Raw genomic sequence first — 17,847 nt, forward strand, 5'->3', positions numbered from 1 at the left:
GTATACAGCACATTAGAAACTTGAAAATATAGTACAACTGGTAATACTAAGCGTGCAACCTCACAGAGTTGAGGAGCTTTGCTTGTAGTCTCTGAGGATGACAGAGGCATATGTCACATTTGTGGGGCTGCACAAAATCGACTCGGAAACCGGCGAACTGGGAAAGGGGCTCGCTGGAGGAGCAGCGCAATCTCGGAAAGGGGACGGAGGCATCAGTGCCAGAGAACCGTCCAATGCTAATTTGACCTCAACCAAGTCCTCCTCGTTGTGAATCTGGGCGTTGTTGTACATGTAGCCGTGGAGAAGGCCAAACTGCTCACGTTCCATCTCATCCTCCTCTAAAGGAGAAGTGGGCTCTTCGTCATACGGGTCCAGGTGCAGAGGCAGGACCGGGTCCTGCTGGATGAGGTGGGCCTGGTGGTACACAGGCATGCCGCCGCTCACGGCCTCAGGCATGCTAATCATATCATCAAGCTCAGGGATGTCACTGTTGAATTTACCAACCAGCACCTCCTCCTGCAGGTGGTCCATGATGACACGTCGGGGGATGATGCAATTTGGCTGCAGATGCTGAGGCGTATAGAGCTCCACCTCCTCCACGGCTTTCATCAGTCCACAGGCAGGAATTTGCCCGTGGGGCATCATGGGGGGAGTGATGGGGGGATTGTATCCGATAAGGTCACTCTCGTCCTCCTCGGCCACATTGTACAGGGTCTTAGTGCTGAGGTCTGAGAAGTCCAGGGCTCTGCTTTGGTACGAATTAGTTAAGGGTTTGATGACAGCCATCTGATTGGAACCTGCTTCCTGTCTCTTCACATGCACTGACAGTCTGTGCCACGTGTGATCCCCTTTTGGAGGATGTCTTGCACCTGGTTCAGACCATGACACAGACTTTCCATTAGAACTATGAACAAAATAAAGATGGCTGTTACTTCACCGGAACCCACGAAGGTGGAGACACAAAAAGTAATTTCGGTTCATGTCAGAAAGAATGATCTAGTTGTTTAAAATGTGAAAAATATGAATCATGTTGTGCGCAATATTCCAGGGTATCTGCAGGTTTTTGGAAGTGTTCATTTTAGCAACGATTTTAATTAACTTAAATGAATTAATAATATTTCATCTAATTCATCCATTCTATCCCGCTCATGTGGGACCAGGTTGCATCATTAAATAATTATGTCATTTGAAAAATATTTCTATATATTGCTGGAAAGTACATAAAACAGTGTTTACATACATAATTCTATGCTATATTGTTTTCTTTCATGCTTTGGCTGTCATGAGTGTAAAAAACGGCCTTTAAATTGAATTCTATGCGATATCAAAAAAGTCCTACTTTTAATTTGGTGAACGCTGCAGAAACCCTGTAATCTATATTAGTGATCCCACTTGTGATCCCTGAGCACACAGAGATGCTTGTTTTAATTTTACCATCAGTTCAAAGGTTAAAATGGCTGTGTGAATTGAGCACTGACCTATATCCGTCACACTTTACAACAGGTGTCCCTATGAAAGTAAATACAGTAAGACATCAGGTTCCCTTCGAGAGGGAATTACAGTAAAACCAGCATCCCTGAGGTGCCTCAGGAGCAGGACTCACAGACTCAATTAATGAACCTTACCTGCCGTTTCCAGTGTTCTTCTTCCTCTTGAACATGTTGAGCAGGCTGCTGCTTCGGCAGGCAATTTTGCCGTCGCCGACGTGCATGCGCACAGCGTCAGAGGTGGTGAACGCGCTGCGCACGTTCCGCTCAGGTTTGGCAATGATGATGTATATCTTTGGGGTGAACATGCAGCCCAAAGCTACAGTCACACTGAGGCTTACAGAGAAAGATGTGGTGATGATCTTGTAGTTGCTGCCAAAGTAGATTGGCACGAACGCCAGCCATATTATACATGTGGTGTACATGGTGAAGGCGATGTATTTGGCCTCGTTGAAATTTGCCGGGACGTTGCGGGTCTTGAAGGCATAATAAGTGCAGCTCATGATCAGCAAGCCGTTGTAGCCCAGAGGAGCCACAACACCCACGTTGCTGGTGTTGCAGATGAGGAAGACCTCTTTGATGCTGGGGTAGGATTTGATGGGTTCAGGAGGCTCCATGACGATGAGGGTGACCTCCAAAGTGAGCTGGGCACCGATCAGAATGGAGGCAATGACCAATTGAGCCCAAGCACTCATAAACCTCGGTTTCCGGGTGCAAATCTTCTTCTTGCTGCCTGCCAGGATACGAGCGATGCGGTTGGTTTTGGTTACCAGGGCGGAGTAGCACATGGCGGCTGAGAGTCCGACAAGCAGCCTCTGGAGGTAGCAGGAGGCCACGGTGGGACGGGCGATGAGGGTGAAAGGACACATGTAGCCCAGGAAGATCCCTGCGAGGATGATGTAGCAGAGCTCCCGGCTGGAGGATTTGACCACAGGCGTGTCACGGTATAAGACAAAGATGAAGGCAACAAATGACGTGACCAGGATGCCCATGCAGGAGAAAACCACCTGGATAATAGACTCTGGATTGCTCCACTCCAGGTAGCGCACGGGAATTGGCTCACAGCCTGAAAAGGATAAAAACATGACGATATAAACACAGCCAAAATACACTAAGAGCAGCTCATAAAACTTTCAACGTTTCAGCATCAGCTTGGTGGTTAGATTTCTGATTATCTAGAGAAAAATGCCTAAATAAAAGGTAATTTTGAGAAGAATGAAATGTAAAGTTTGTTAGGCTTTATTTTGACACATTCAAAATGAATAAAATACATTTTAGGCTGAGAAAATATACTAAGTCTCAAAGTAGGTTTTTAGCTCAACTATAAATAAACCCTTTTCTACTCAGCCATGGCCGGGCTGGGCTGCAGCCAGCAGAGGAGGGGGCCAATGCAGCAGGACAAAGTAAATCACTGCGTTTTTCATGGATCCAAATATGATCTCCTTTCTGCTTCATGTTGAGGGCACACTTTCAATATCTAATTTATGTTTGTTTATTTATTTATTGTAGGACGGCAGGAGGGTTGGGGTTGGAAACCTGCACAAGAATCATTTTTATGTCAGCCCTGTGCGCCACATTTTCTTGTTTATGTGTGTACTTAAAGGTCATGCAGTAAAAAATATATATATATATATATGAAACAGCATGGAGGCAGGATGATCCTATTAAGAAAGTGTCTTGTCTTTGAACAGCACAGAAGGCCTTTGAAAGTGGGCCAGAAGAAGAGTGGTAAGTGAAGTAGGGCTGCTGTCGGATAAAATGGTGAGGATGATGAATGGCTCTCAGGTGTCATGGGAAAGCAATGAAAATAGGACAGAACAGGTTTGTGAAATAGTGCTGCAAAAAATCTTAGCGGGACAAACTGTATGGAATACAGGTGGGGGGGAGGAGGGAGGGGGGGGGGGGGGGGGAGTAAAAGCTTGGAGGAACTTAACTTTCTAGAGCCTCTAATAAGAATAAGAATGTTTTTGTCTCTAAAAACATTAATCATGCAACAGGAACTCAGCCTGTGGCCACTGAAGTAACCTAAATTAATTTAAATATACATGTAAAAAATGCAGAACAGCAACATTGTCTGTTCTAATCAGATGGGGCTTATCTTTTCTGCGTTTCTTTATGCTAAGCTATGCTAACTGGCTGCTTGCTGTCAGGTGGTATCAACCTTCTCATCTTACTCTTGATGAAAAAACAACACATATGCATATTTTCCAAAATGTCGAACTCCTTCTCTGAAAGAAAACCAGCTACAGTTCCAGCGTTCCAAGCAGGTGAGAGTTTACAGCAGAAGGTAAATGGAGAGTGAGGAGTACGAGCATACCTTCCAGTTCTTCATCTGGCCACCAGCCCAGCTCACAGGCCTTGCATGTGAACTCGTCCTGGACGACCTCGTTGTCCTTACAGGCGGTGCAGATCCAGCAGCAGCTCACTTCTCCCTTCCTGATCACCTGGTCGACAAAGGAAGTAGAAACCTTTTAAAATACTTTCCTACAACCCATCTCTACCCGTAGTTTGTTTCAGTGTAGGGAGTCCCACTGATTGAAATATTTAAATAATTGTTTTTAACACAAAACTAAAGATGGATCAGAAGCATTTATAATAACTGTTGAGTTGCCAGGTTGCGAAACCTCATTTGACCATTTCTATTTCTAGGAAAGGGCTGCAAATGATCCAGACAAAAAAACATTAATTAACATCTCATTAATACTTACAGCTGTAGACTTAATGATTAAAACCCTTTATTAATGACCAGTGAATGTGTTTAATTATTAGTAATGAATGGAACATTTATAACATTTATCAGCCAATGTGTTTGTTCACAACCTGGCAACCCAGCATTTGTTATTATTCATGACTTAATGCTGATCTATAAAGCATTAAATGAGTAAATTATGGATTACCTACCAATAAATCCATAAGTTGAAAAAAGACATTTGTAGTCCTATGTGTAGTGACACTTTGTCCTAAGCAGGAGGGTATCTAAAGGATTTGAACCCTCACCTTGATCTCTCCTTTGGAGCAGGGCTCACTGCAGACGGAGAGGACCATGTCACTGCGGTTCATCTGCATCATTTCATCATCCAGACTGAGTGCGCCCTCATGCCAGGAGCCGATGTTGATGTAGTCATAAACACCCGGCTCCACATGCTGGAAGTTCATAATCTCGTACCTGATGGTGGACAGAAAGCCATGAGTTAGAGGAGGACACGAGTTAACAAGGTTTCACCGACGCTGAATCAATTCTTGAAAGGGGAAATAACAGTTTTACTGCCACTTAGCACAAAAACAGCATATTCTATCAGCAGGGGGCCAGTCAGGCTCTTGATCAATACTTGTGACTAAGGGATTAGTTTGCCAGGTGCTGAGATGTCTTTCATATATTCCTCTCTGGATTGCAATAAAAACTCCCCACTGGAATTTCAAAACACTCCCAGACTCACTTGACGATGCAATTTCAGTCACTCACTGATAAAAGTAGCTGGAAACTAGCGACTGTGTTCAAAACAAGCAGGATTATTAGTGAGAGGTTTCAGTGTATGTATCATTGAGGAGGCCAGACAATTTATTTTCTCATTACAATATGGACATTACTCTGTATATAAATATGTAAATGTTCCCCGATATGACTAACTGAGAGCAACTTGACGATCACAAAATTATTTAATGAACATTTTTCTCTAAACTTTGTGCACATCATATTTGTACTGGCAGGAGTCATTTCAACATCGTCTGCCCTTGAAAGGTTGTTTGGGATGCTGTATAATACATTTGGGGTGCTGTATATTCATAATTGGCTTATTTATTGTGAGTCATTTTAGAAAAGAAAATATCGGTTTTAGTGTTCCAATTTGCCAACGAATTAATCCGTTTCCTGCAACAAGAAAACTCTGCTAATTAAATTTACACCAAAGAATTAAGACACAGAATGTACTTAATAAAACACTTCATTTAGAGCGCACAATATGATGTTTATTACGCTTCATGTCAGCCAAGTTTTTGAAGATATAAATGGCTCAGTAGGTAACGAACACGATTCGTACTTTCAGGTGATTAAACATGAAAACATACTTAATATTATATTCCATTTCTGCCAATAGATCCCCCTAAATACTACACACTGTTCCTTTAAATGCATGACTTTTACTTAGTCGTGTATTCCTACTTTTACTCAGGTAAACAATCGCTACATCTTTCTAAACCAAGGTATGTAAAGGAAGTGCGTTTTACCTCCCAGGTGAGTCGCCGTTCTCGTCAAACCATATGTCCTTTCCAGAAACACCCGTGAAGGACGTCTTGAGGAGAAAGTCCAGCAAGTGGCTGCCATCAACGGGCTTCATGTTCTCACAGAGCCCCACGTGACCGGGGCAGAGCACAGTGTGCATGTCATGCAGCCCGTGGGCCATGGCGTAGATGGCATTGATGACGAAGCCCATCTTGCTGTCCTGAACGTAGTTGTCCTCCAGACTTTCGTAACCTGCCCACACATTAAGAAACGGTAAGGACTCATGTCCGGGACAGTTCTTTCAAAGGGAGAGCCTTACAGGAGGTGCTTCATTGCTGCAAGCGGTGGCATTCTTATGCTGTCAGAATAGTCTCTAAATTTCGGGTGTGTCTGGCGTGATGTAACAATATTACAAAGGAGTGATAGGGTGCTCACAGACACATTCTTCTTATTATTCTCTGAATGCAGGCAGTGAGCTATACACGACTCTTTGCCTCAGTGGGAGACTGCACTGAAAGAACTGGAAGCCTCAGAAAATGGCTTCAAAGAAACCTTGTTACCATGGCAAGACTTCTCATTTCTGCATTCATGAGTCAGGCTTCAATTAGAGTTGGTCTGAAATACCGTGCAACCGACGTCGTGTCTCGTCAAGCAGGAAAAACAAACCGAGCTTTCTCACGTTTGTGATCTGTTGTTCTCTGTTCGTATTGTTTCCCCTCAAACAAACATGATGAGATAAAATGAGACAGTGAAGTTCAAACACACCCTATCAGTTCAGTGTAATGCAAGCTCGAAGCAGAGTAAGCAGGGTTTTTTTTTAGTTGCTTTGTGTTAAAACATTAACATGTCAACTTAGTGTTATTTCAAAAGAGCTGCATCATGCATTCAATATGTTTTAGTGAAACAGAGAAACAGGTAGGTGTGTTTTGCAGCTCCTGGAGCTGGACATGCTCTTTATTTCTTTCCTTTGTTTGGTGTGAAAAGCATCTTTTGTCAGAGCACAAACAAGTCAACAAAAATCAGCACACAACATCTACTTAAATCTGTCTTTCTACTAAATAATTGCCGTCGAACCTTTGTATAATTTAGTATAATCCACACCAGTTTCTGTCGCCTAAATTCCAAACTCCCTCTTTCATAATTTATGAAGAGGGAGCAGAGTATGATGTAACGACTGATAATGTAATATCTAAACCCTTTGTATCAACTAAAAAGACACCTTTAGGATTTTAGAGGAGATCTTCATAGACCAAACTGACATCTATAAACCTGTTGTGAAATGATTATAACAATGCACCATTTCCTCTAAAATCTAATCTGAAATTAGACAAATTGTCTCATGAATGTGATTTGAAGTTAGCTCATGAATGAGATTTTGAAGGGCTTTAATTTTGAAATGCTACATCAGAATGTCCTGGTTCTGTCTGCTATTAACCTGTTGTGAAATGATTTTATAAGCGAGTGACTTTTTGTGACTGAATTTTCCCTTACAAGGGAATATATGAGATAAGGCGTTCATTCTGACTGTGATTTAATTTTATTGATGATACAAACCCAAATTGATTCAAGTGACTGAAACTCAATGAGCAGGATTGTTAGCTGATTAGCAGGATACACTGTCAGCAGTCTTCATAGCTGGTATATTCAAAAGGTCACGGTCATTATCAACACAGCTCTTTATGTTATTCAGCAATCAGATTACCTTTTGAACCGTTTGAATTACCTTTTGTTAGCCCTTCTGGAATTTATTAGGGGATATTCATTTGAAATAATAGGAGACAATAAATTGTTGCTAGATTATTTGTTTGTTTGCAGAATTTCTTAAAACCTATTTTAAAAAATAATTTTTTAAGGATTTGTTCATCCTTAATTTCTCTTTATGTATTTAATTTCTTTATGAGTTGATATGTATCTTAATGTTTCTTTCTTAAATTGTACGTAGTATTTTATTTTCAAGTAATAAAAGTAAACAAAAGTAAATTTTCCTCCTCTGTGGACAATAAGGCTGTAATGTTTGTCTACCACGACGTTTTAGTTGATGCAAATCCAGAGTAAAAATATTTTCTATTACATATTAAAATAACGTTAAAGGATAGCTCAGGCTTGGCAGAGATATTCTCATTTCTAATTCCATAATTTGTCATTTGTCCTTTTCTCCCTTTTTCTGTGTAAGCATTCACACACCGCACAAATCAACATTTAACTGTGTGATACACGAGGCCGACAGGCTTTATGAGCTTCCTCCATTGCCGGTGACTTTCTCCTCAAATGTTTTAAATCAAGTGAAGATCGTTAAAAAACGGACTTCTGGGAAAACGACTGCCTGTGCAGACAACACACATAAACAGTAAATTCAGTTGGGTAGCAGCTGGGTGAGCGTCCGATGGGAACTGCCGGTGATGACCTAGTTTAACAGCTCCTTGGCTTTGACGCTCGCCTCACTCACTGAGCTGCGTGAGCTTCAGTCATGATGCAATGATGTCACGATGTCAGCATGCAAGCAATTCTGGTCTGCTTCTGAAGTTCAGTCGGCTACAAGACAACCAGACCTTCTCTGTCAAAATGTGAATACAAACTGCGATACAATGGCTCTACAATACGTGTTATCTGTTACAGTGGGCCTTCACTAGTTCTGTGGCTACATGCAACTCAAGCCGGATCAGCCAGTTACCATCTCACTCAAATGTTATTGGGCTGTTTTGTACGACTTGAAAGGGAGAGCGGATCAATTGTTGGGCTCTCACTGCAGAAGCAAAGAAAGTAAAACATCCCAATAGCTTCATATATTAGAGGTTTACTGAGATTAATAGCATGTTTAGGGAGAAATAAGAATATAAACTGACCACCAAAATGATCACCTCATGTGATCAAACCTTAATATCAGTCAACCTCTACGTATATTGCCAAAGTGAGGAGCATTATGATTCCATTCAGAGGGATTCACTCACCGTCTTGGAGTTCTACACCAAAAAAATGAATAAATATATCAATAATACAATAAAAACAATAGAAGTAACAAACAATAACTCTATCTATCTCCACTTATGAGGCAAAAATAAGTATTTTAATAACTGTTATCAAAATATGATGCTTTGTAGGAATGAATACAAGCTTGAGGAATGTGCATAATAAAGAAGAGAGGCTCTATTCTCGTAAATAATGTGCAAACGCTGCAAAGGAATAAATGATTAAAACAAGTGCAGAAAGTGAAGTGCAATGGCAAAAACAAATTCACTTGAAGAACCCTTGAGCGCTGTCAACTGAAAAGGAATAAAATGTTTTATGTTTTTTTGCTGCATGCATCATTTTATATTTACGTTTATCAATATGATACATTTTAAAGAATTTTAAAGAAGGATTTTAGAAATACTGAATTAAACAGCAACAACCTGGTACATTAAGATTGAAAACGTAAATATATCTATAGATATATTTGTAAAGAGCAGTATGCAAAAATATGTTTTGGAAACATGCTTGTTGAGCATTGTACTTAAGCTAATGCATTAATTGAGTTCCTTTTGTAAAAGAAAAGGATTTAATTTACCTAGTTCATCATCCTCTGTAAAGCCAAGTGTCACAGAAATGAACAATGTGAAAGAAATATGTGTTATTGGTTTGACTTCGAGAGAATCCTGCCCTCTGGCAGTCTAATTCATAATTTAAGAATGTGTTCCAGTTTATGGGGCCTTTTGGCTTCGTCCTCTGGGCACTGCACACATCGGAACAGTTCAAAAAGACAAGCTGATGTGCACGCTGGCGTACAAATGTAAACCAGAAAAACTGCAGGAAACATCACAATTGCACGACAAATTGTTTAGCTACCTGAGCAGTTTCGCGCATAATTCAGGTTCTCAAGCGGGTGGCCGGGAAGGCGGCACTGGAAGCGGTACTGCCAGAACTCGGGGAACCACGGGTTGCGGGTGTTGGTGCTGAGCTTGAGCTTCAGGAAGTAGTCGTCGAAGGAGGAGACCTCGTCAGACTGCAGCTTCACAGTGATGCCGCCCACGGCCTCCTGTTCGTATCCCTCCACCACCTCGACCCGGTCCGCCCAGCCGTCGCTGCGGGGAGAGCAACACACTGCACATAGTACCACTGGCAGAGCACCAGTTTGTGCCTCTCAAGCATTAACATTACCATTTGAGTCACAGGGCTAAACTTCTGACCTAGAGGAAACCAGAAGGTCCTTCACAGAACTCTAAAAGATGTTTTAAACCATCATAGTTGGAAATGATGTAGTGTATGTCCTTGCTTGCGTTATATGATGTGGAACCACATTCACGAATTCCAAGTGTTATTATTGTTACATTTTATATTATGGTGTTACTTTCTATAATTTTATATTTTTATATATTTAAAAAGAAAGCTTTTATATTGTTCTTGTACAAAATGTAGTTTGTTGTTTCCACCTTCCTGGAATCAATCGACAGTCTTATTTATCAACCAGGGAACTAAATATATTCTAAATATCTGTTTATTGATGTTAATATTTCCGTACTTTGTGCGCCAACTGCTGCACAACAATTACCCTCAAGATAAAGAAAGTTACAGCTATCTTATTTGAGGTCAAATAATATGAATTCTTGGGCAGCAAACAAATTCTAAAATATTGTATAACAAGTAACAAACAGTAGTCTGCATCAGACAAAAGGAAAACAGTTGTTTTATGACGCTGGTGAAGCTCCAGAAGTCTCTTGACAGTGTTGTGTTTGAAGCCGCATGCAGCCTCACTAACAAGCCTCACACTGAACGCTGCAGAAACCTCTGACTTTGTTTTCCTTCCAGCCTCCCCGCTCAGGGGCGTGGAGTGCTCACTGTACTTACTGCCGAACCAAGAAAAAAGAAAAAAAAGTCTCCCCGTTCCACAGACACAATCACAAGTCCGGTGAGAATTCGCAGCTCAGTACTGTGGCGGCACAATCTGCTCTAGAGTGAAACGAGTTTCCACCCTCCACACAGACACTCCAGTGTGATTCTTTCCTCTCCGATATTCATAGTTTGTATTTATAGTTCACATGCTCGTCTATTTGAAAATCAATTCTGCATTTGAATCCTCGCACAAAAGATCAGGCTGATGAGACACACGCTCCCTTCATTTGAGTATTTCTCGGCAGAGTGGGATGAAATCCGTGATGCAAATGTTTGAAAACTCTACTTGCATGAGTGAGAAAGGAAGGAGGAGAACAGGAGACATGAATAGCATCGTTTCAAGGATGACTTGGCCCGAAAACAACTCCCTAGAATGCGGCAACACACTGATTATAAAACAATATACACCATTTTTTCTGGCTACAAAGTATATATTTATACAATAGATATCTTTCTTGATCCCCTGACATACTCTAAGGTGGTGAATAGTACATCTACTTATCATTGTCTATGTATTTATTTAGAATACTGACAATGTTAACATTACACAGCATTAAAGGCATCTCAAATGCTGCCTCACATGCTTTTTCACCCTGCAAAGACACTAACACATTTGAGGCAGAACAACAAATCTTTGTATTCAAAACAGAATCACTCTAAGATACTAAACGCTGCACAAAATGCACTTCATGCACAGAGCAAAAATATCAGTTACCAGCCTTCAAAAAACCCACATTTGGCACAAAAAAAAGCCGAAAGCCAATAGCACGTTTGGCTTGGCTGGCACTTCAAGAATAAACTGACAATGGCCGTACAGTGTGACAGTATCAACAGTACCTGGCCATCTGCTTCCCAGCATCACACTCCCTCCACTGCCAACAACCCTACATCCCTGACGTCAACACACACACATACTGTACATATCATATTCATGAATCATTTAGTTCGAGGGAAGGAGACATTGTCACAAGACATTAGTAAAAGTACTAGCAGAGTATTTATGGCATCTGAAATGCGTTTTTATGAAATTAACAAAGAAGAAGATATGTTCAAAGCAAAAACAGATCAGGAGTCAACCGTTTGTCAAGCACAGGATCATAAAACTGATATATTCTTTAGTCTTTTCACTCGAGGGTCGATCAAATGAGTTGTCTGTTGTTTGAGATGTGTGGGATCTGTTGGTGTGAGAACAGACATTTCTTTCATCCTGCACACAGCAGAAGACGAATGGCTGAAGACCAGCACCGCGGGCATTCGACTGGCCCACTGCACAGAGCTGCATGTGTTCACTTACTGCATCGTTCTAAAAAACATTTTCCTTTTTCAGTAGTCTCCTTGACCCAGAAAGAAACACACACACACACACACACACACACCCCTCTGCCAAACTCGCGCCCTCCTTATCTTCCGTGGAGACTTGAGCAGCAGTGCAAATTCAAGTGGAAGGGGTGAGAGAAAGTTTAAACTCCCCTTTTTTTCAGAAGTGCATTTCATCATTTGGGTGGAGAAGAAGGGTTTGTTTGACTCACTCTCATCAGCCCTTGTGAATAAAGTAGCCACAAATTAATGAACCGCTCCCAGTAAATGAACCACAGCTTTTATCGTAGGCTATTTCAGGTGCAGCAGCTACTCCTAACAGGACTTGAGGTGAGCTGAGACTCCGCAAAGAGGGAATGTCTGGTATAAGTGCTGATATGAGCTTTGATGTTCACTGCTCCTCATTCCCCAGCTTATGCTGGAGGTGCTGTCCCATATTAGCCCATCCTGCCTGTGATCTGACAGGGAGAGGGAGAGCTCGCTGCGTGGATGCATTATTCATTACTGAGCCTGACTCAAAGCATCTTCTGCTTTCAGAGGAACTCTACTCCCAGAAGGAAAAATGAATATTTCGGTTCCATATGAACTTTGTGTATACCTTCCATCCTGAGCGGCAGAAAATATGACATCTGTATTTTCCTCACAGGATTATGGCGTAGTTTTACTGGAAAATAGTACTATGTACTAATACTATGTATTAGGGTCATTATTAATATTATTATTATTATCTATCACCTCATATGAAATGGACAAACGCTCCATAACAACTAAATGGAGCTTGAAGTAAGAATGTTTTTTTGTTTTTGTTTCCAAAGACAAAAATGTACCTTCAATGTCAACTTCAAAGCAATTCTTGAGGGAAAGTCCTTTAAGTGCTCAGAAATATAGAAATCCCAACTCCATCTGCTGGGGAAGATCATGTGAAACTACTGAAAGCTCCGAAACAGCTAAAAGGATCCTGTGGTAAGATGGTCTGGTCACTACATTTATCTTCAATATCTCCCCAAATATCATGTCAAAAAAAATGAGGGAGAAATAGCTGAAGTTATGATGATTTTGAGTTACGGGGATACAATAATTATTCCCTCATACAGTACGAATGAAAGCTCAAGAACAGCTACTTAATGGACCTTCCCATGTCAAAAATGACAGACTCTTGTTGGCTGAGAGGTCTCACAGCTATTAGCAACTTGAGATATGAGCAACTTATGATGCTTACCGTTACCCTTGTTTATACTTTTGGTATGTGTATCTGTTTATTGATATTTCAATTTACGCTCTTTATATTTGCACTCGTTCCTACTTTGCACTGCAACTGCTGCACAACAATTTCCCTCAAAATAAATAGACCTCATTTGAGGTCAAATAATATGAAGTCCTTGGGCTGCAAACAAATTCCAAAAATTGTATAACAAGTAACAAACAGTAGTCTGCATCTGACAAAAGGAAAACAGTCATTTTATGACGCTGGTGAAGCTCCAGAAGTCTCTGACAGTGTTGTGTTTGAAGCCGCATGCAGCCTCACTAACAAGCCTCACACTGAACGCTGCAGAAACCTCTGACTCTGTTTCCTTTCAGCCTCCCCGCTGAGGAGCGTGGCGTGCTCACTGTACTTACAAAACAAGAAAGAAAAGGAAAGTCCGCAGACACATTCAAGTCCCGTGAGAGTTTCTTAATCAAACTTTCAATTTGCCCGTTCATTATTGTGTTGACTGAGTTTAAATTCCCTTAAAACCTCTTGAACCCGAGTGCCCCAGTTGCGCACATCTCAACAAACACCAGATAGAACATGCAGTTAAACATATTCATCCTGCATACCCTAAAACGGAACTCAATTCCAACACCAAGCAAATAAATGAGCACACAGCAAAAACAGGCTAACACGCATAACGATTTTGCCACTTCATGCTCCCTGCACAAACACAGTTAGATGGAATTAATGCCTATAGCGACATTTAAATTAAATGAGTTTTATATTTACTTGAGAAAATTCAAATGGCGCACACGGTACCCAAATGGCCGGTCTGGAGATTCTCCCTGTAATAAGAATCTCTCCAACTTTATTGGCATCAGTTTGTGTACATGTGGTCAGATGTTGGGATTTGGTTCGCAAGAGGTGTTGTGCTGCAACTGCATCATTCTAAAGGGATATTCACTGTAAACATGTACAGTTTTGTTAGCAGAGTTCTATCTTCATTTACATATATCCAGTAACATATATACTAATGCACAAGTGGTACCTTTATTATGATACCAAGATTATTCAAATAGACACTAGGCAGTGTTCAGTTTGGGCATGTCATTTTGAAACAGGAGCCTGAGCCAGAGGCCGAGGGTTCAAGAGGTCAAGAATGAACTTTCAATGTCAGAAATAGATGAAACGTCATTAAAGTGCTCAGAAAAAACAACAACGAAGCAACCTCCGTCTCCCCAGATACATGATAAGATCAAAAGCTCTCGAAACAGCCACTAAATGGACCTAGATTGTTGAGATTGAGACTGTCAACTATAATTATCTTCATTATTGACACAAATGTTATTAATCAATGTGGCACTAATAGCTGTTTCTGTTTTTTTTTATTGTATTTCTACTTTTAGTTTAGTTCTCCTGATGATTATAGTGTCGGATGAGTTTCATGGCCATTCAAATCTTCTTAAAAGACACTGTAGACTTAAGAAAAGAGAGAATTCTTTTCATCATTCTTGTTTGAAAACTTCTCATTCCAAGAAAAAAAACAGCAACAACAACAACCTGACGGACAAAACAGAAAACTCCCGTGGGGGGAAAGAATCGCGAACAAACCTGCCAATTAGGAGGAACTCTCCGGCTACTCCGAGCCGTCTCATGGCCATGAGCAGCCCTCGGACCGTCATGCCTTCACAGAAGCAGACAACCACTCTGGCCTTAGGCAGACGCTCACGCAGCTTCCTCAGCAGCCTGTCAAAGTGCTTCTCCCCGGCGTTGCTGTAGATCTTGTCAGAGTGGGCGAGGCAGAGGCCGTCCTGTGAGGCGAGCTCTTTGAACACCTCCATCCCACTCTCACCGTAGTTACCTGAGAAAGAGGAAGAGAAGCCGTTTGGTGGGTTTCATTTAGGAAAGAATTAAAATTAATTAATTTTTATTCACAGGTTCAGTCTGTATTCAGCATCCAAATGGTTTAAACGTCGAACATGGTTTGAACTTAATTTATTCAAGGACGGCTTACTGAGACAAAACATCTCTTTGTGTCCTCAGACTTCTTTCAATGGAATCAAGAGCAGTACAACAAGAACAAACCTCAACAACAATATGTAAGAATGAAGGGAGCACTCTTCACTTATAAGTTACACCATCAATAATAAACCTCAAGGAGTGTTAAAAGGCATCAGTATTTAGCCTAAAATTCTGTCTGATATGTATATCATGTATCAATTGAATTGCCAAAAGCACACAGAGATCTTTATCACAGTAAACAAAGAAGGCTTGCCAGGTTTTGCTTGGATTTATATCAGCTGTTAAGCATCTCACATTGTGCTCCTGCTCCATACTGTGGGTGGAATCTTAATTTTGTATCATTTATATGCTTTTACATGCTTTTGAAATGTATTTCTCAGTATATATCAAATGTTTGTAATGGTTGTATAGTAAGCAAAAGTGGGATTTTTCAAACGAGAAATAACAATAGGTGGAATTTTTATAAGTCAGCCTGAACCGATAATTAAATACAAAGTAGCATATTTGTATGCAAATCAAATGCAGGTTGCAACAAGGGCTGGAACCAGTAATTATTTTCTTTATCTTTTTAATTTATTCATTGTTTTTGTCTTTACAATGTCACAAAATCCCGAAAGATGTCCATCACATGGTCCCCAAAGGTAAAAGCTTCAAATTGTTGCTTTTGAGCGACCAACAACAGCAGGAGATACCTGCAGGAGCAACGAAAGTAAAACTCTGCCGGGAAAACTGATGATGAAGAGAAAAGAAGAGAAAAAGTATTTTGTGTCTTCAATTGGCCTTCGTGGACTTTGATGCTTAAAAAGGAAGGACCTCTACGGTCGAGACAAAAGAGCTCAGAGAACACCGTTTTCTCTTTCATCCTCTCAAATGTAACCTCTATTTATGTGAGTGTCATGTAGATGAGCCTCACAAAGGAGTACACGACTGTCTGCAGCCACCTGCTGTGAACACATCAGTCTACAAATGGCATTGGCACAACAAAACATTGATTAAATCCATGCTGAGCTATAGCAGAGGCGGTTATGAGCTCCTGCCTCTGTGCTGCCATGAGTTTCTAAGATGGACCGTCTTGTCTTTAATTTCCTGCTTGCAGGAAATAAGGCCACAAAGACGTGACTGTTGATTCATTGAAGAAGATCCAAGATTGGGAGCATTTCGATTGTCTCTCAACGGCTCTCAACATGTCGACAGCGAGCCGGGGGGCTAACAGCTAACGGTGCTAACAGTGCTAACAGTGCAAAGCCGTGAGTGGATACGCCATTATCAGCTCGCTCACAAGCACTAAAAGCACGAGCAGTCGGCCCGGCGGCTATGTAACCAAAGCCAGGAGAAGCCCGAATAGCAACACACACAGAGGGAGAGTGACTTACTTCTCTGCTCAGGTAGACTTTACTCCACTATATCTTTACATCACGAAAAAGTTCTCTGCTATATTAATTATCAAAATGTTAAATCAGCTCCTTTAGAAAGAGGCAGTGCTTTTGATTTTACACCTGAAGTTTAGTTTAGTTCAGTTTAAACTATAGATGTGGGTGGCAGCGAGGGGTCAAAGAAGGGGGCTATAGAGTTGCATCATGGGAGATGTAAGAGCTAGTGTTTTTGGAGCTTAGCCCAGACTTAAAGTTAGGGTACTTTTGCTGCTTCAATTTCGGCAATTCTCTTTTTAATCTGTCCCTTGTGAGTCCCCCAACTTTATGTAAGAGCAATACCAAATCAAATGTGTCTTACCCTCTGTGTGCACTGCAGACACATAGGTCCAGTTGTACCGTTTGACGATATCCAGGAGGGCCCTGGCCTGAAGAGTGTCTGAGGGCACCACCCTGAGGAAGTACTTAAATAATGTCTTATCACTGAGGTCGATGCTGGTTGCAGAGTAGGCAATCTGCGGGATGTTGAACAGCTGCAGGAGGTTTTGAACTTGAATTGCGACTGAGCTGGAGCCGGGCCCGATGACCCCCGCGATGGGCTTCTTGGTTGATGGCGGCTGACTGGAGGGAACCCCCTCGATGCACCACCTGGAGCCGTCCTTGTCGTCCCGGATGGAGATGAGAGAGTCTCGTATGAACTCGATGCTCTGCTCCAGAGCCACCGAAGAATGCCAGCAGGAGTCCCGGATCTCACAGCCCAGGGTGATGTTGGGCAACAGGTTCGGGTCCGAGTTAATCCGATCCAAGGCGTGGAACATGGCCTCCACTCTTTGGATGCCGTACTGCTCACGGACCTCTCCACATTTCCTCTCTGCCACCTTCTCGGCTGATGGTTGGTGGTGAACAGAGAAGAGGGCACCGATTATAATATCCCCGTCCATCCTCGCCACCAGGCGAGAGGCAGAGCTCGGCACCGCCGACCTCTCATACTTGCCGTTAGACAACACGAATGCCTCAAACAGCAAAATGCTTATGGCAGTCAGGTAAATCATATTCGACATTGTGCCACAGCTGCTGAATGTAGAATCATGTCCACTTTGCCATAATGGAGGTCCATCAATCCATGTTTGGATAAAATGGAAATGAACTGCTTCTGCTTCAGATTTCCAACCTGCATTAGAGACGTGGAGCATTAATTCCTGTTTTCACACACGTAACTATAAGTCTAGACTTCATACAAACCTTGTCTGGTTCCAGTTTCTCAAATTTCAACTAGATTTAATTATTTTCTTTGTTATCTATGATAGTAAACTGACTATCTTTGTGTTTTAGACTGTTGGTCGGACAAAACAAGTCATTTGAATACATCACATT

The 17,847-nt window shown here is 41.5% G+C and overlaps 1 protein-coding gene across 1 annotated transcript; it reads right to left on the reverse strand.

Annotated features, from left to right (window-relative positions):
* Window positions 1-60: 60 nt before the first annotated feature.
* Window positions 61-17,534, reverse strand: grm1b (glutamate receptor, metabotropic 1b; the record flags this gene model as incomplete). Its single annotated transcript, XM_079174752.1, has 8 exons — window positions 61-904; window positions 1,626-2,553; window positions 3,805-3,931; window positions 4,485-4,653; window positions 5,712-5,958; window positions 9,529-9,764; window positions 14,693-14,942; window positions 16,835-17,534. The coding sequence occupies 8 exons, from the start codon at window positions 17,532-17,534 to the stop codon at window positions 61-63; spliced, it is 3,501 nt and encodes a 1,166-aa protein (XP_079030878.1).
* Window positions 17,535-17,847: the final 313 nt, after the last annotated feature.

This window comes from Pholis gunnellus, assembly GCF_910591455.1.
Source record: "Pholis gunnellus genome assembly, chromosome: 15".
Taxonomy (NCBI): domain Eukaryota; kingdom Metazoa; phylum Chordata; class Actinopteri; order Perciformes; family Pholidae; genus Pholis; species Pholis gunnellus.